The 18,409-nt window shown below is 52.1% G+C and overlaps 1 protein-coding gene across 1 annotated transcript in view; it reads left to right on the plus strand.

Moving 5' to 3' along the window:
- The window catches only part of UBE3B (ubiquitin protein ligase E3B), a 44,424-nt gene extending 26,358 nt beyond the window's left edge, over positions 1-18,066 (plus strand). Inside the window, 10 exon segments of the mRNA XM_021007930.1 lie at positions 774-893; positions 3,432-3,608; positions 3,707-3,817; positions 6,040-6,177; positions 6,769-6,834; positions 7,820-7,878; positions 11,305-11,487; positions 11,841-11,952; positions 14,240-14,332; positions 15,735-18,066. Coding sequence (XP_020863589.1) covers positions 774-893; positions 3,432-3,608; positions 3,707-3,817; positions 6,040-6,177; positions 6,769-6,834; positions 7,820-7,878; positions 11,305-11,487; positions 11,841-11,952; positions 14,240-14,332; positions 15,735-15,926 — 1,251 coding nt within the window. The 3' untranslated portion in view covers positions 15,927-18,066.
- The last annotated feature ends 343 nt before the right edge of the window (positions 18,067-18,409 follow it).

Here is an 18,409-nt window from a genome sequence, read left to right on the forward strand (position 1 = left end):
GGCCCTGGAGGGCGCTGGGCTTCCAGAAGCAAGAAACACGGTTTCTGCCCACAGAGGGAGCATGGTGTGCACAGAGGTAAACAGATGAAAAGAGGCAGGTGCGGGGAAAGAGGGAAGAGTTGGAACTGCCCCCGGAAGGGCTTGACTGGGGATTGCTTCGGAGCGTTCCTAGAGGACGGGATGGAGGACCAAAGCTGCACCGTACTAGGATAACATGGGGGGAGGGATACATTCAGGAAACCAGAAACTAATAAACTTAATATTGATCTGCAACGAGACTCTAAACTGAATTATTCTGCAGAGAAGATATCAAGTCTAAAAATCCCGGGGTGCTAAGAGCCACCATAGAGAGGTTCACTGTAAACAAGGGGTTATATTTATATACTAGATGAAGAAGCAGACACCGAAGTACAGAAGGGCACACCCCCAAGGAAGCAGGGCCAGAGCCAGAAATGGGAAAGGAGCAGGGGCAAGGACAGTAAAGGATGTCTGGCTGCCTGCCTGGTGCTCGTGGACCATCTTCCGACTGGGCCAGGGGCGCATGTGGCTCAGTGATAGTCACCAGCAGACCCGAGTCGCCCTTTGTTTTAGAGTGTGGCTTCCCTTGACCACTGGTGAAACATTCACAGGTCCCACAAACTCGCTTCCGTTGCCAGCTAGACTTGTCAAAACTGGTTGGTGGCAGGTCCTAGGCCCAGGGGTGTCACGCAGTGGTTTTCCCTGGGCCCGGCGTGCTCCATTGCTGACCCTGGCCCTGCCTTTGCTGATTTCAGAGAGTGCTCCTGTTCCGAAACATGGTGATCAAGGAGAAGGAGAAGCTCGGGCTCGTTGAGACCAGCTCGGCATCCCCTCACGTCACACACATCACCATCCGAAGGTCCCGCATGCTGGAGGTGAGTGGTCCCCGTCACTGAGTCAGTCGTGACGTGTTTGCATTAAACGTGGAGAGGAGAGCATTCTGACTCAGTAGAACCTCCAAGCTCTTCACTGGCTCAGATGCACGAGAGCCTTGGGGAAGCGGCTTCTGGGCTGCTGGATGCGGGGGTGGCTTTTCTGGTAGCTGCTCTCGATTTTAGAATCCGGTTGGTTGTGAGATGTCAGGGAACTAGCCAAGTGTGTCTCAGCTCAGGCTGCCTTCTGTATTTCTCTGGTCAGCTGCTTGGGTCTTAGAACCACAAGGCTTGGGTACAGAGTGACGATGTCTGCATGTCACACAGCATCAGAGCCTGAAAACTCGGTAGAAGAAGTGTGCCGGCCAGTTCACACTGTGAAGCGTGCCCTTTGCCTGTCCGAGGTGTTCAGAGCCACAGGGCGTTCCTGAGGAGTGAAGGGTTTAATCCCCGCCCTTAGTCCGTAGTGGCAGACTGCGTCAGGTTCACACTCACTCCGAGTCCTCGGGAATCCCTTTGACCTCCCGCCACCCCCGAGACCGAGCAGGGCATCCTTCCTGTTCTCCTGGGTGCCTGTGCTCCATTCATTCACGTGTCTCACTGCCAGGATTGTAACCCGCTTGTCTGGGTTTCAGGACTAGTTATTAAAGCCTTTTGGGTTTGGATGTGACACCCCACCCCCCGCCCACCTTGCGTGGAGCCCTCCTCATAACAAAGGAGAAACGGGAACCCCGAACATCTCCTTCCCGTCCTGCCCTCTCGGGCCTCACAGCCCCCTGGGTGGAGGGAGGCCTGTCTTAAGACTCTGGGGCCATTGCTGGCTTTCACTTACCCGGAGCTCAGCTCGTTTTTGGAATTATTGGGTAAATTGTTCCTGTTTGCCTAGATTCCTTGGGACTCCTTCCTGCTCAGCGGTATGTGGTGCCCTGATACCATGCTTGCTGAGCAATTCAGTCATCAGGGGGTGGCCTTGGTGGGCCATGTGCCCAGCTCTCACGTTGTGGTCCCGGGTGGCCCAGCCCACTTTTTTAGCCTTATCTCTTCTGGCTCTTCCAGATGCTTCCTGGTTTCCCACCTCTTTGCCTTTGCTTGTGTCCCCTCTCCTGGCATGCCCTCCCCCAGCCAGTCCTTCGGGGCCCAGCTCAGGTGCTGTCTCCTTCAGGATGCCTTTCCCAGCACTCCCTCCCTCAGGTCGATGTAGGTCTGCTGCCTCAGAGACCCTTGGTCCTGCTCCACTCCTGAGCTGGCATGTTGGGTCCTACAGTAATGTGCGTGCAGTTGTTAGCTGCCCTCCTGGCCCGGGAGACCCTGGAGGCCAGCGACCACACAGGGACTGACCCAAAGTTGATGCTCAGTAAATCTTTGTGAATGTGAGCCAGGTGCAGGGTAGAGGGGAAGACATCCCACCCTCCCCACTCCAGCACACACGTCTGGTCTAAAGTTCCTAGCCTATGAGCTATGAGACTCTGGGGAAGTCACTTCACTTCTCTCTGCCTCAGTTTTCTCATCAGTAAAATGGATATAATAATAGCACCTCCTGCCCAAGATCAAATGAGATATTTGTGAAGTACTTTGCAAACCTTAAAACACCATGTAAATGCAAGGAAACACGGGAGGAAGGAAGGGAGAGAGGGAGGGAGGGAGGGAGGACAGGAGAGAGGGAAAGAGGAAGGGAGAGAGGAAGGAAGGAAAGGAGAGAGGGAGGAAGGAAGGAAAGAAGGGGGAAGGGAGGGAGGGAGGAGGGAGGGAGGGAGGGAGGGTTTGAGGCTCATGAATAGAAGAAAGCTTCTTGGCACCCTCACATTCCAGCAGCAAGTGCTACCATCTGTTTGTGTCTGGGGAGCTGGAGGGCTGTGGCCAGGGGGAGGGGGGAGGCTCCTGGGTCTGACCATTTGTCAGAGTGACCTCCTGTTGGCCCCATGGTTCCCAGTGGGGAGTGGAAAGAACATTCCTCTCCACTTGGAGGGCAGGGAGACCTGATTTCTAATCCTGCCTGTGCGGCTGTGAGCAAGTCCCCTCTCCTGGCCAGGCCCGGCGCCCTCCATAGTGAGGCGGATGCTCATGATGCTGCATCCTGGGGCTGCTGTAAGGCCCTCAGCAGTCCAGGCATGTGAGGCTCCGTACTGAGCATTGGAGGAGCAGAGCTGCGGCAGCTTGGAGGACTCAGCCCAGTCCCTGCTGCCACCCCCACCCCCTAACCCCCATTCGATCTCACTGCACAGTTTGCTGTCTTGGAGGCTCGAGGCTCCAGCAGAGGCGAGTTGTCCTAGCTGACGCCGCCCAGACTCCCCTTTTGGCAGAGGGCTGTGCAGGGATATCTCCGACCAGCTCCATCCTTTCCGCAGACGCAGGGATAGGAGCGATGAGGCCAGCTTTCCCTCGCGCAGGTGCCGGCATCACGACTCTCTTGGGGCCACCTGGCCATTAGACTTGAGGAGCAGCCTCGGGGGGAGGGTGGGGACGGCCTGGAGAGCTGTGTCTGAGGGGCGCAGGAGGGTGTAGCGTGGCACTGCTGATGGACTGTCCCTCTGGTCTGGGCAGGATGGCTATGAACAGCTGCGGCAGCTCTCGCAGAATGCCATGAAGGGTGTGATACGTGTGAAGTTTGTCAATGACCTGGGAGTGGACGAGGCCGGCATTGACCAAGACGGAGTGTTCAAAGAGTTCTTAGAAGAAATCATCAAGAGGGTGTTTGACCCGGCGCTAAATCTGTTCAAGGTGCGTGTTGGGGGAGGGCGCTGGAGGGGACCTGTGGCAGAGGAGGGGGTGGAGGGGGCCGGGCCCCGGCTCACCCAGGCTGTCTTTGTGCTTTGTAGACAACCAGCGGCGATGAGAGACTCTACCCCTCGCCCACCTCCTACATCCACGAGAACTACCTACAGCTCTTCGAGTTTGTGGGGAAAATGCTGGGCAAGGCTGTGTACGAGGTGAGCTGTGGGTGAGTGGGGGGCCAGGACCCTGGCTCTGCTGCCCTCAGGGCCTCTTCCCCCTACCCGTGCACCCTGGGGCGAGCCCCAAGATGTGTGGGGGTTGTGGCCCCTTCCAGCTCTAGAGGTGCTCTGATGAGATCATCCAGCCCAGCAGTGGGGAGTCTCTAGGCTAAGCCCAGTCCCCTGGGGACCCCACCTCTGTACTGAGAGGAAGGACGCTGGCAGCTTGGCTTTGGAGTTGGTGCCACGGGGCTGGCGGTCCTGGTTCCGTCACTTCCTGGGCCAGTTCAAGCCTCAGTTTCCTTGTGTGTAGAAGGGGAGCCATTCCATTTAAATGTCAGCCTCCCTGGGCTGATAGGAGAGTCCAGTGGGGCCTCATTCGTCTCATGCTTTGGGACCCTCATGTGCTTTCTTGGTGCCAGGCCGGGATCCCGTGAGGTGTCACTCCAGATTCTTTTCTCTGTTTTTGGTCTCCATGGCTGTTGTGAAGGGAGCAGGGGAGAGTACAGGGAGCTGGAGTCAGCAGACAGGCCAGGGAGGCAGCAAACGGGGCCAGGGCCTAGCATAAACTCCAGAGACGGAGTGAGCCCCTTGTGGGGCAGACTCCCCTTCCTACTTAGACAGCAGAATTCTGGGTAATAGGGTGGGCTCCTGTTATCACTGGGAGGGGGAGGGGGGGGGGAACCAATTCAGATCTTTGAGAACTACGGAAACAGACTAGGCCTCATGGGCCCCTCTCCCCAAATCGTTTCCTGGGGCTGGGGAGTATCTGGGAGCCTGTGCTGTGGTGACCTCCTCAGCAGCGGCCTGAGCAGACATAGGAGAGTTCATTTCATGCTTCATTACAAACGTAAGAGACAATGATGTTTACAAACAGAAGAGCCACCAGCAGGGGACATGGATGTTCCATGTTTCCCAAAGAGTGGGGTGGGGGTGAGAGAGGATCTGGACGAGGGGAAGGGGATGGTGCTGACAGAATGCGCGGAGGGGGAATGCATTGGCCTCCCTCCCTGCAAAGTCTTATTGAATCGAAGAATCCAGGGAGTGTGGAAAGGACCTTGGAGGTCATCGAGTCCGAATCCTCAAGGATTCATCTCTTGGCATCCCCAGCTAGAGGCCCAGAGCCCCTCAGGTTCGATTCCTCCTGGAGACGTCCTCAACTGCGGGAGAGTTCTGCCGTCTGCCGGGAGCCGATGTCTGCCTCCCCGTAATTCCCACTCGTGGCTCCACGCTCTCCCCTCTGTGGCTGAGCCCTCCCCTGAGCAGCTCGAACACCAGCATTTAATGGGGGGCCTGCTGTGTGCCAGGGACTGCACTAAGGGTTAGGGATGACGTGATCCCTGCTGCCAAGGGGCAGGCACTGTGTCAGAGGAGATCCTGTGTGTCCACACACATGTGCACACAGACACACCTGTCTGTGCACAGCGGACAAATACAAGGCAGTTTGAGAGCTGGGACGATAGCAGGTGGAGGGGCCCAGGAAAGGCTTCATCTTGAAGGTGGTCCTGGTACTGACAGCCATGGGGCCCCCACAGTTCTCCAGGCTCACCAGCCCCGGGTCCCTTACCCTGGGATGGTCACGTCGTCTGGCTTTATTTCCTGGAGTGTGTCCTTGTCACTTGCCTGGACCAGCCTCTCTTTCTGTAGCCTTATGTTCGCCACCTGGGTGAACATTCTGCTTTTCCCTTTTGCTCTGTCACTAGCATGGGGCCAGAGACCAGGGAGGAAGGCTGGAATGGGGACGTGCTGAGTAGCTGACGACCCCCTTGCCTTACATTCGTGGGGGATGGTTCTGGTCTGTTTTCTTTGTAACATCATCGCTGTCCCCAGGATGCCATATGGCTGTAAGCGATAGGACACCACAGTCTCCAAAGAATGAGTAGGGCCCCCCAAGGCAGTAGAGACCTTCAGGCAGGTGGCGATGCATTCCCAGAAAGGCGTCGCACCTGTGATGAAATGTGCACAAGGCCATGGCAGACCAGCGTCGGAGGCCAGCCAGTCTGTGTCAAGAGTGCGGGTACTCACGCAGGGACGAGACGTGGACACAGGATAAGAATACACAAAGGGGTTCCCACCAATGCCGGAATCCCGGTAGGGGCTGCTGCCCACCCCCACCAGGATGATCTGGGAGCTGCTGAAGACGTGTTCCCTCCTGCAGCTGCCCGAGGGTCGAGGGTCTCCGGGCACTGTCTGAGGCTTCCTTCTCTCTTGTGTTACAGGGGATCGTGGTAGATGTGCCTTTTGCTTCCTTCTTCCTAAGCCAGCTGCTTGGACACCATCATAGTATCTTCTACAGCTCGGTGGATGAACTGCCTTCCTTGGACGCAGAGTTCTATAAAAACCTCACTTCTATTAAGGTTGGTGTGATTTGAGCCCCTTGGCATCCATGAAGCTGGAGGGGGCTTATAGACGAGTGGGAAGGCCCGAGGAGGAAGCAACATGATTATTAGGAAACGGTCCCGTCCCTTCACTTCCCCTCCCTCTGCTGGCCAAGGTTCGCTGCTGGGAACGCTGGCTTGAGGGGCTGGGGCACTGCCTCCTGTAGTGGCCCCAACTGTGTCCAGTAAAGGAAAAGCCTGTACTGGAGGGGGTTTTGTACGCTGAGGTCGAGATCGGGGGAGGATTGGGTGTTAGGAAGGAGGCACTCAGGGGTCAGGAGGTTGGGGGCTCCCCCTTCTGTCCAAGCTGTGAGCTACCCCACCACTCCCTCCATTCTCATTAAAGTGATTCAAGGTTCATCTTAGTGGCCACTGCAGGCCAGGGGCCCCTTCTGTGAGCTGGATCCGGAGGCTCGTAAGAGCCCATGGCCTGTTTCCAAGGACCTAGAGGGGGAGTTTGTCCTTGCCAAGACAGCTCTTTTTGCAGCCCTGAATGTCCCAATCAAAGGAACACACTCAGGAGGAGGGAGAGCTTCTTGGCCCTGACACCTTTCCCATCTCTTTCACTAGCGCTACGATGGAGATATTAGCGACCTGGGCTTAACGCTGTCGTATGATGAAGATGTGATGGGTCAGGTGGGCTCTTTGTGTGTTCCCCTCCCTCTGTTTGCTCCAGCTCTGTTTCCTCGGCCCTCTGCGTCTGTCCCCAGCCCCTGCACACAGGGCCGCTGGGCGGCAAGGGCCTGGGAGCTCCCCAAGCATGTCCAGGCTGGGCCCTTCTGCTGCTGACTCCTGTGGAAGCCTGCTCTGCAGACCCGGCTGTGCTGATGTCATACCTGGGGAGAGTTCTTGCTGGGTCCGTAATCTTCTCTGGTGATATGGCTGCTGGTTGCCATGGTGAGGACTAGGCTCTGGCAAGCCGAGGATTGTAGGCCTTTTGGTGGAGGAAGGAGCAGGCCAAAGGCTGCCTCTTACTGCTGGCCTGGCCGTGTTTGTACTCCTCAGGAAGAGGGAGAAGGGAGACTCCAAAATGCGGAGGTGCACTGGTGTCTTTCCCGTGGCTCCTTTGGAGAGCTCCTACCTCTCACCATCTCTTGTAGTCCACACAGATCTGTAGGTGTGGGGGCACACATGTACATGCACATACAGTACATGTAGACACACACACAATACATATGCACACATACATGCCACATCTGTCTCCAAGAAACCAGATGTGGCCTGTGTTCACCTTGGCTTGTGGCAGATCCATAAATGGGAAATGAGGTCTCCTGAATTTGTAGGGGAAATTGCCCTCAAGTCTATGCACGAAGGAGTGTTCCTTTTCTATCAAGGGCAAGGGTTGCTTTAAGGGTTCCTGGATGTGCCCCACAGGAGGGTGAGCACTTTTCTTCTAACCTCTCACTCTGTCCTTCATCGTCAAGGCCGAGTCAGGCTAGCTTGGGGTATCAGAAAGGACCCTCTGGGCTCATGTAGGCAGACTGTGACCATGCTGCTTTGTGGGGAGCTAGTTCTAAGCAGTCTGTCCCTGTTCTGTGGTTATCCTGGGAGTTTACCTAGTCCGTCCGTCTCCAGGAAAATGCCCGTCCAGTAATTACAATGCAACCTTCTTCCTCATCAGCTTGTTTGCCACGAACTGATTCCTGGAGGGAAGACCATTCCTGTGACAAATGAAAATAAGTGAGTATCACAATTAGGTTCTTTAGGTCATCACTTGGAAAGACTTCATTCTGTCTCTGCAGCCTTGCACGGGGTATTTATTAAGATCGATGGAAGTAGAAAAAGGCCATAAAGACCGTAATGGAATTTGCCAGTTACAGTTCATAGGCAGAAATTCGATTTGCAAAGTAAGAATTGACAATCTGTTGTTTGCACTAGCGCTTCTGAGGTCAAAGGCGGCCAGGCCGTGGCGTTCCGAGGGGCTCAGTGACAGCTCTAGATACAGACGGATGGATTCTGAGCCATCCAGGCACATGCGCACAGAGGGACCCCTCACCCGGGAATGATAGCTTGTGGCAGGCATCTAAAGGCCCTTCCTCCAAAGGCACTGTGATGAATCCAAATGCTACTTAGACACAGAAAATCAGATGTGCCTTGGAGCCCTGCAGCTATTTTCACAGATAACCAGCTTTAGGAAATCTGTTATCAACATCAGCCTTTGGAGCCTGTGAAAAGCAGGCTTGCCTGCCACACCAGCACTGCCCATCCTCATGCCCAGCTCATTAAACCCACTGATCTGTCTCATGCTCAGGAGTCAGCATTGGCCCCTCTCTCCATCTCCATCTGTTTGACAGCCTCAGATGAGCTTGCTTATCACTACCAGCAGCCTTCCAGTGTTGAGGCAGGGAGGGCCCCCTGAGCTTCCACCTGCTTGGATCCACCAGGCTTGAGGCTGGGCAGATTGGTCAGCCTGGACTGAAAGGGAATCCTTCCATCTCAGACTAAGCCACAAGAGCAGCCTGTTGGGGCTCAACAGAAATTCAGCCTCCGCCTCCCCTGGCCCTGCAGGGCCGCTTGAGAAGGGAGACTGAGACAGGAGAGGCCCGGCCTGTGTTACCTGGCACACACTGCTGTGATCGCGCTTCATCTCACGCTCTACATAGAGGGCCGGGCGAGCTAGCACAGAGAGCGCTCCCTGAGCATCCAGACCGGCTCAGGAGGCCCGCTGAGTGGTCAGAGGAGCCCTCAGACTCCTTCATGCTACAAGGGCAGAAACTGAGCCTGGCCCAGAGAAGGGAGGGAGGGAGGAAACTCCTGCCCATTGTTCACAAAGGATAAATGGGAGAGTCGGGTCCTTGGATGCCAAGTCATTGTGTAGCCACAGAGAGAGCTCACTAGGGTCAGCATCATCTCATTTGATAAGAGGAAGAATCCTTCTGTATGGGTTGGTTGGGGTTTTTTGTGAGGCAGTTGGGGTTAAGTGACTTGCCCAGGGTCACACAGCTAGTCAGTGTCTGGTCGGAGACCGAAATTGAACTCAGGTCCTCCTGACTGCAGGGCTGGTGCTCTATCCACTGCGCCACCTACCTACCCCGATAGGAATTATTTTTTAAAATTATTTTATTTCATTAAATATTTCCCAATTACATTAAAAAAAATTTTTAACAATTATTTTTTTACATTTTGAGTTCCAAATTTCTCCGTCTCTTCCTACCATCCTCCCTCCTTGAGAAGGTAAACGATCTGAAATCAATTATACATGTAAAGTCATGCAAGACACATTTCCGTATTCGCTATATTGCAAAAGAAAACGATAAAAATTAAGAGGATAACAAAACACTTCAATCTGCATTCACAGTTCATCAGTTTTCTCTTTGGGGGTGGATAACATTTTTCATCATGGGCTCCTTTGGAATTATCTTGGATCATTGCCTTGATCAGATAACTAAGTCTTTCACAGGTGATCTTCATTACAATGTTGCTGTTTACCGTGCACAGTATTCTCCTGATTCTGCTCTTCAGTTTGCATCAGTTCATATAAGTCTTCCCACTTTTTTTGGAACCGTCCCGCTCATCATTTCTTATAGCACATTCGTATTCCATCAACATCGTGTACCACAGCTTGTTCAGCCATTCCCCAATTGAGGAGCATCTCTTCAACTTCCAATTCTTTGTCACTACAGAAAGATCTGCTATAAATATTTCAGTACAAACAAGTCCTTTCATCTCTTTGGGATACAGCCCTAGAAGTGCTATTGCTTGGTCAAAGGATATGCATAGTTTGTAGCCCTTTGAGGATAGTTCCAAATTATTCTTCAGAACGATTGGACTGGTTTACAGCTCTACCAGCAGTGCATCAGGGTCCCAATTTCTCTCATTCCCTCCAACGTTTGTCATTTTTCTTTTCTGTTATGTTTGCCAGTTTGATAGGTATGTGGTGGTATTATCTCAGAGTTGTTTTAGGTTTTGCATTTGTCAATATTAATCAATAGAGATTTAGAGCACTTTTTCATGTGACTGTTGATAGCTTTGATTTCTTTTTCTGAAGAATACCTATTCATATCCTTTGACCATTTATCAACTGGGGAATGGCTCTTTATTTTGATAAATTTGGCTCAGTTCCCTGTATGTTTAAGAATGGAGGCCTTTATCAAAGAAACTTGCTATAAATTTTTTTCTTTTTTCTCTTTTCCTTCTAATTTTTGTGGCATTAGTTTTATTTGTGCAAAAAATCCATTTTACGTCCTATGATGCTCTCTATCTTGTTTGGTCATAAAACTCTTCCCTTATCCATAGATCTGACAGGTACCTTTTTCCATGCTCCCCTAATTTGCTTATGATATTACCCTTCGTGTCTAGATCATTTATCCATTTTTGCTTTATCTTGGTATATGGTGGGAGATGTTGGTCTCTACCTAGTTTCTGCCAAACTGCTTTCCAGCCTTCCCAGCAGTTTTTGTCAGATGTTGGGTTCTTACCCCAAAAGCTTGGGTTTATCAAACACTAGATTATCGTGGTCATTTACTCCATTGTACCTCATCTATTCCACTGATCCACCGCTTTATTTCTTGGCCAGTGCCGAATTGTTTTGTACTTGTACTATAGTGTGAAATCTGGAACTGCTAGACTGCCTTCCTTTGTTCACCTCGATATTCTTAACCTTTTGTGCTTAGTAAAACTGATCTTTTGATTAAAGTAAGGCAGGAAGATTACCTCTTGAAAATTTTTCAAAGTGAATGTTGAAAACTAAAATTAATTAATTATCAAAAAAAATAAGAAAATTTTTCATTATTCTTACAGATCGTCTAGTCCAACTCCTTATTTTACAAATAAGGAAGTAGAAGGCCATGGTAGAAAAGTGTGATAGCCATGATCAGAAAATATATTTTGCTTTTTGAAAGCAGGTTTGAAAAATCCACATTATCTCTTGTTTGATAAGAGAGACTGAGAGGATTTTTTAAATTGGTTGGTTTTTCATGGAAATAAGAGAGAGTGAATGTGACGTTCCTCATCGTTTCTTTGGCTGAAAGCATTGTCAGGGTTGACGTACAGAAGGCCTCCTGCTTACAAGGGGATCTCTGAAGTCCCTTCCGGCTCTTTCAAGCACTTAATGAAGAAAACTGGCTATTTTGTTAACCTGAATTGTTCTTCCTTTCTTTGGAACAGAATTAGCTACATTCACCTGATGGCCCATTTCCGGATGCACACTCAGATCAAAAATCAGACAGCTGCTCTCATCAGTGGATTCCGCTCTATCATCAAGTCTGAGTGGATTCGAATGTTTTCAACCCCTGAGCTGCAGCGCCTAATCTCTGGTGACAACGCAGAGATTGACCTCGAAGACTTGAAGTAAGGCAGGGATTGACATCTGCGTGCCCCTTAGAAAGTAGGGTGCCAGGAGCTCTCCTGGAGGGGCTCCAAGAGGCAGAATCGCCGCCCACGTCACTGGGACGGCTGCGGGTCTGGGGCGTGTGTCGGCCTCTGGTGGGGAGCAAGGCCACCCCCCGATGCTTAACCTCAGGGATTCGGGAGACACTGGCATTCCAAAGCAGTGTGGCTTTAAGGGGTAGCGGTGTGAGAGCTGGCTGGCGAGAGAGTTCCCTGAGCCTGGGTGTGCACGTGCATCATGGCTGCAGCTGATTCTGAGTGCTCCAGTCAAACACATTCTGTGCCGAATTTCTGAACAACAAATTCTTTCTCAGGAAACACACTGTGTACTATGGTGGCTTTCACGGGAGTCATCGAGTCATCATTTGGCTTTGGGACATTCTGGCCAATGACTTTACCCCAGATGAGAGAGCCATGTTCCTGAAAGTAAGTTCACCTGCCATCTTGTGTCCTGGGGCACAGACTTTCTTTGTAACCTCCTATGCTAAGGCCACCGTGTCCTGTGACCTCATGAAGTAGTAACTGGTGACTCATCAGACATCCTTCCCCTGTGAAGGTCATGGTGCCAAGCCATTGGATGTGGGGCTTGAGGGATTGAGAGACATGTGGGGGCGACGTCCCCAGCAATGGATCCTGGGGACAACCAGATCCAGCGGTGGGAATATTCAGTCCCACTGGTCTGTCTGCTTAACAGGAAATCCATGAGCCTTGTCTGCCTCCCCAAATATATCCAGGCCTCTCCCTTCAGGGGAGTGTGGAGAGCCCTTGAGCAAGCTTCAGAAGCCGGGCTCCTGTCTTAGCTTTGCCACTTACTAGACAGTCACCTTACTGCCCTCTGCCTCAGTTTCCTTTTATGTAGATTGGGAATAATAATACCAGACTCCCTGACAGGACTGTTATGTGGAGAGCCCTTTGGGAGCCTACAGTGCCCCTAACACGTGAGGTGGTACTTTAGACATACGAGTGACCTCCTACCAGCAGTGAATGGCCCTGTGATTTTCAGGGCTTTGTCGCTTTTTATGACACATTGTCAGAAGAAAAGACCCCACCCCCACCCCTCAGGCCCAGAGTCATCCTGCTGCCCACAGTTCTGCTCATTCTCTCCTGGGACACTGAGCCAAGGAAGAGAAAGAAGTGCAATTATCCAGTAGATGGATGGACAGCATTACATCTTCATTTTCACTACCATCTACCTGAAGTTTTAGCATTTCCTTCAGTTTTGAATGTAGGCAACAGACATTCTTCTGAAAAGGGTCACCAGGCTGCCCCCAAAGGTGAAGGATCACTCCTATATGTTTAATGTTTCGGGGCGTCAGTGCAACAGCCGTCAAGCTCTCTGTCATTCTTCATCCTTGCCGCATCAGCCCACTTTCTTTCCATCATACATTGATTTAATGGCATCCTCTTGTCTCCTTCTTGTGAGGGGGTCACTGCTGGACATAGGTTGCTGCAACTGACTTGTGCCCATCTCTCAGGCTTCCTTTGGGTCACCGACAACTTTGATTTGTTAGAGGTTGTGATGTTCCAGTATTCACAACAGTTTAGCATCATCAGGAGAACATTTTGTGTTCTTAAGTTAGTTTTTTGTGCCATGGAGTAACTTGGAATCATTAGAAGTTCCATTAATTTTCCAAATGTAATCTAGCATGCCCTCTTCTTCCACTTCTGGGCCTAATGCATTGTCCATCTTCGGTGTCTAGCTTAGATTTATGGACTCAGGGATCCATATTCTAAGTACATAATAGGTGCATGAATTGTTTTCATCCATTTTGTTTTTCTTGTGTGGATTGTTAAACTGCTCCTTACTGAAGAATGCTAGATTCCCACCAAGGAGCTCCCCCAGCGCCCTTTCCCACTGCTCACATCTGGGTACCTCTGAGCCAGTGATCTCACGGCCGCAGGTCTGTATCATCGTAGGAGTTGGTTAGGTGTTAAACAGGAAAAAGGAGCCATTTGTACAAAAAGATTCGTGTCTGCTCCAGGGGAAAACTAAGGATGATTAGACTACAGTGATTATGTGAGAAGCCTCAGAGAGGATGGCCAGCAGTAGGAAGAAGGCTGGCCCACACCTGGCCTCACTCTAGGTGGAATTGAAAGAGCAGTGTATACATTGGTTACAGCATAGAAAAGGACCCAGCAGCGATGTGAGCGCAGCATAGTGAAGGCACAGAAACCACAGGCTGGTGGAGGAGAAGGCCCTGGCTTTGGAGGCAGAGAATGCGGGTCTGTCCCTGTTCTGCTCTTTCCTGCCCAGATGGCCCTGGCAGGTTACTGCCCTCTCTGTGCCTGGCTTTCCTTTGTCAAGTCGGGGGTGTGGGCAACATGATTTCTCATGTCCCTCCTAGCCCCAGGCCCTAGAATTGTCTCCAAAAATCAGTTTTATTAGCAATCTTTTTATTAAAGTTAGACTCATGTGTGTGCGTGTGTTAAACAGAAATGTGCATAATGCAAATTTTGTGATTTTGTTTGGGGCCCAATTCCCTATCGCTGATGTTTGGTTTTTGACAACACGGTTTATCATTTTAAAAACCTTTTGAAACAGCAGAACTAGAGAGATGACAGTGTGTGATGGGAACGGCCAGAGTGTAAGCAGACGCATCAGCTGCTTAGTATTTGTTGTTGTTACCTCTTGTGAACATTCATTTTTGTAAGAGACCCAACGTGACCTGGACCGAGGGCTCACTCCCACCTTGAATGTTGTGTTTTGTTCCAGTTTGTGACCAGCTGTTCCAGGCCCCCACTTCTAGGATTTGCCTACCTCAAGCCTCCTTTCTCCATCCGCTGCGTCGAGGTGTCGGATGACCAGGTACTGCCAGGCCCGGGTCAGGGCGGGGGCAGGGTACTGATGCCACCAGGTGAGGCTGCTGCTCCCTCTAGCTACTTCTGGAGCTCCGTCTCCATTTGAGCCTCCGCTGGCTTGGAATCCTCAGAGCAGGCTGCTGTAGGGGATGGGGATGTGAGGAGAGGCATGGTGGTTAGACAGGTGCCAAGCTTGGCCAGGGATATGCCAGTGTGTCGGCGATGTGGCATTCCCTTCTCCCTCAGCCGGCCCTACAGAGATGCATCATGTTGGGGACGTACCTTATGGCAATAACCGTCTGCCAAAGTGAATCCTGTCGTGGAGTGGCAAGGGTGCTCAGTTTGGGGTCTGATGAGCAGGGGTGGGATTCTGGCTCAGCCACTGGGTGACCTTGGGCCAGTCCCTTTGCTCCTCAGGGCCTGTTTCCTCTTCTGTGACCACATAGAGTTCATAGGGTGCCTGGCAGCCTCTGACCCCATTAGGTGGGATCCCCACACACCTCTGCCCTGGGGTAGGAGCCCTAAGACCTTGTCCCGTCCTGTCTAACCTCAGAGGAAGACGAAGCAGCATTCAGACTGTTCTCCATGTTCAGTGTGTGGGGTTCTGGAGGGAGGAGTCCTGGTAGTCTGACCTTTGGGGGGCCTGTTGGGAGCTGCCATCGCTGACTCGGTGAGTCCTCGCAGGTGCACAGCCCTGTGCTCGGCCCTTTGCTTGCACTGGCTCACAAGATGGACGGAACCTGAGAGGCCACTGAACCCCAGCCCCTCCTTTTATGGAGGAGGAAACTGAGGCCCGGGGGGTTAAGTAGTTTGCCCAGGGCTACACAGCTAGTAAGTATCCTGGGCAGAACTGAAGTGAGGTCTTCCTGACTCTGTGGCCCGGCCCCCGGCCCAGTGTGCTACCATGTTCCCTCATCACTTGGGCGCCCGGGAGCACCCTGGAAACTCCCTTAGCCCTTTGCCTTTAGTGAACCCGTGAAACAAAGGTCAGGATGAGGGATTGAAGTAGAATGCATTATGCATCAGCAGAAGTGAAAAATAAAAATCAAACCTCCCAGGATAAGTCATGTTGATTTCAGACAGGACAACAATAAAATCGGAGAGTTAAGACAGAAAATCAGTGCGGCTGCATTCTGCCTGAAGCCACCGCCAAAGTGGAGCCATCTCTGGTGGAGCAATCCGCAGGTGTGCCTGCGCAATGTACATGCATATATGTGCACACGCACGTGCGCAGGCATGCGCCCATGGCGGTCAAGGGCAGGCTGAGCAGCCGGCGGGGAGGCCTGCCTAGTTGCGCGTTGGGGCATAGACAGCCAGCCAGCAGGGAGGCCTAGTAGCATGTGGGGGCCCGTGGCACAGACAGCCGGGCCGGTGCGGGCCAAAGCTCGGCTCTTGTTATGTGTTCACAGGACACAGGGGACACTCTGGGCAGTGTGCTCAGGGGCTTCTTCACCATCCGCAAGAAGGAGCCGGGGGGCCGCCTGCCCACCTCCTCAACCTGCTTCAACCTGCTCAAGCTGCCCAATTACAGTAAGAAGAGCATCCTTCGGGAGAAGCTGCGTTATGCCATCAGCATGAACACCGGCTTCGAGCTCTCCTAACCCTGCCCCGTCTTCCCCTCCCCTCTCCCCAGGCTAGGCGGGCAGCTGTTTGCCCTCTGCCTTCCCAGACACTTGTGCACGGCCCGACTCAGGGAGGGACCTTGGGGTGCCCGGAGCAGGAGTAAGTGAATGGCTGAGGGTCTCCAGAAGGCTGCCGGTGATCGCTTACAAATAAATACTGTCCATGTTGTTGAAAAGGCAGGCCTCAAAAAGAAGAGACCCTTGGGGCTTGCCCAGTGTGGGCTTGAACCCTGGTGTAGACTTGGCCTTTCTCCCCTGCTCTCCCCTGACCTGAGGCCTGAGCCTTGTGTCTGGACACGCTTTGCTTCTGTCCTGTTTTGTTTTGTCTGTTTTGTTTAATTGTCTGGAAGCCCTTCCGAGCAAGGTGGTGCAGTTAACGCCCCGGCTCCAAAGGTCAGGAGTAGGACCTGAGCAGCCCAGGAATCAAGCCCTGCAAGCCTGCTGCGTTAGAGCTGCTCCCCTAAAGTTTCTTCAGACCCTTCACTCAGGTCAGGCTTTGCAGCCGTGATGTCCTAAGCCATCACGCACCAAGCAGAGACCCTCCACCCCCCAGCAGGCACAGCCGCTTGTGGGCGGCTGAACCCATTCGCTCTGCCGGTAACCAAGGCAGCTTTCTGGTGGGGACTGTCTCAGGCAGCCCCGGAGAGCATCAGCCACAACACAGGGACCCCAACGCTGCTTCTTCCTGGGAGTCGAGCAAAGTGTGGGCTGTTCTGCCTGGTGCGATGGGAGAGTTCCAGAGACTCCTCTTGGCTGCTGCTCAGATCCGGCCAGAAGGGCCCGTCCTCCTGCATCGGGGAAGCCTGAGCTCTGTCCGATCCAGCTAAGTCATTAGCTCTGAAAGGTCCCTCTCTCACTCTGTTGAAAGAAAGTACTCCAGCCTGATGCCTTCTTACAGAAATGCCGCCAGATTTTAGATTCCTCCCCAAGGTCAGGGCTGATACTCGCACCGTCCCTCCCCTGTGGCTTTGTTCTCCATCACTTCTGGCATCCCCAGCTGCCCTTGAGGACCAGCTCCTGCCCACAGGTGGGCTTGGCTGCTCCTCTGTCCCAGCTGTTTTGTGATGAGAAGTTGACCCACTTAGCCAGGAAGCCACGGCCCAGCCCAAACTGTCAGCCTCCACACCTCCAACTTTGTATTGTCAGATGAAGCTCAGTTAAATTAAATTAAAAATCCAGTGTCCCTGTGTAGGTGAAGAGCATAGCGTGCTCGATCTCTAGTAGGTGTGGGTATGCGGATTCCCTTTTGCATGGTGGCATCAACACGTTGAGTCTGTTCTCTCTACCACCATCATGAGAATGCTTTTCTTCATATGTAGCTGGGAGCATCTGTGAGATCCGCGCTGGTCCAGGGTCAGTGGCCAGCAGAAGGCCCCGTTCCCCTCTCTTTTGAGCTGGCCGGTGTACGTCAGCATGACGTAGCCACAGGTAGCAACGTCCTGGCTCGTGTGGTGTCTGCACAGCCCCGGCTGCAGAGCTGGGCCGGGCAGGAGCCGTTCACACAAGCAGTGAGGCAGCAGGGCCTCCTGAACTGGAAGGTGGTCAGGGAGTGGGGGTTTGAGAAGGAGCCTTGGTTACCCAACAGGTGCAAGCCTGTGCAGAGGTTTGTTTTGGAGACAGTGTCCTGAACAACCACATTTAAAAGCCACAGATTTCCCCTCCCAAACTTCCTAACATTTGTTAATTTTCTGATCCTAACAAGTGAAAAGATCTCATCGTTTCAACCTAGGATACCACCCCCTTTTGATTCTAATGAAGACTACTCCAAGAGCATGCATGTGTGGACATGGGGACTCGTGGTTTAAAAACAACAGCTTGGTTTTAAGATAGGAAGAGGCAGCTTGGCATCCTGATTTTCATTTCCAGCGAATGGGGGTTGGGGGGGAATGGGAGTGCCAGGCAGGTCGGGGAGGGAGAGGGCTCCATGGAACTGTATAAAACTTGCAACATTTGAAGTATTGCACTATCAAAAACGCTGAATCTGTCTTTTTAGCTGATGTACAAACCATGATTCCTGAATATTAGCACCCTGATTGATGACTACAAAAAGGTTTTTTTCATAACTAACTCCTGTATTAAGATGTGATCAAAGGCTTTATTAAATTTTTACTTCCTTGGATGATTGCTTTGTGCCCCTTCGCCCCCATATCTCCCTCTGGTTCACAGTTATAAAAAGGAGCCAAGAGGGGAAAGATTGAGTGAGCTAAGATGGACTTTTTTTTTCCCTGTAGGAAATCCCAGTGCTGCACTTGGCCTGGGCCTCCCAGAGGTCAGCGGAGGTCTATGGCGAGCGTTTATAGTCTTGAGACACATTAAAGAAGAACTGGCCCAAGACAAGAGTTGTGATGGGGAAAAATGATGGGCCAGTCATGTAGCGAGTGTGAGAATTGATGGATAGGCAGCCCATAGTTTTCCATTAGTTTCCAAAGTGGGAGAAATGCAAAATGAGATTTGATTATAAA

Source organism: Phascolarctos cinereus, unplaced genomic scaffold, assembly GCF_003287225.1.
Source record: "Phascolarctos cinereus isolate Bilbo 61053 unplaced genomic scaffold, phaCin_HiC Scaffold_4;HRSCAF=312, whole genome shotgun sequence".
NCBI classification, from domain to species: domain Eukaryota; kingdom Metazoa; phylum Chordata; class Mammalia; order Diprotodontia; family Phascolarctidae; genus Phascolarctos; species Phascolarctos cinereus.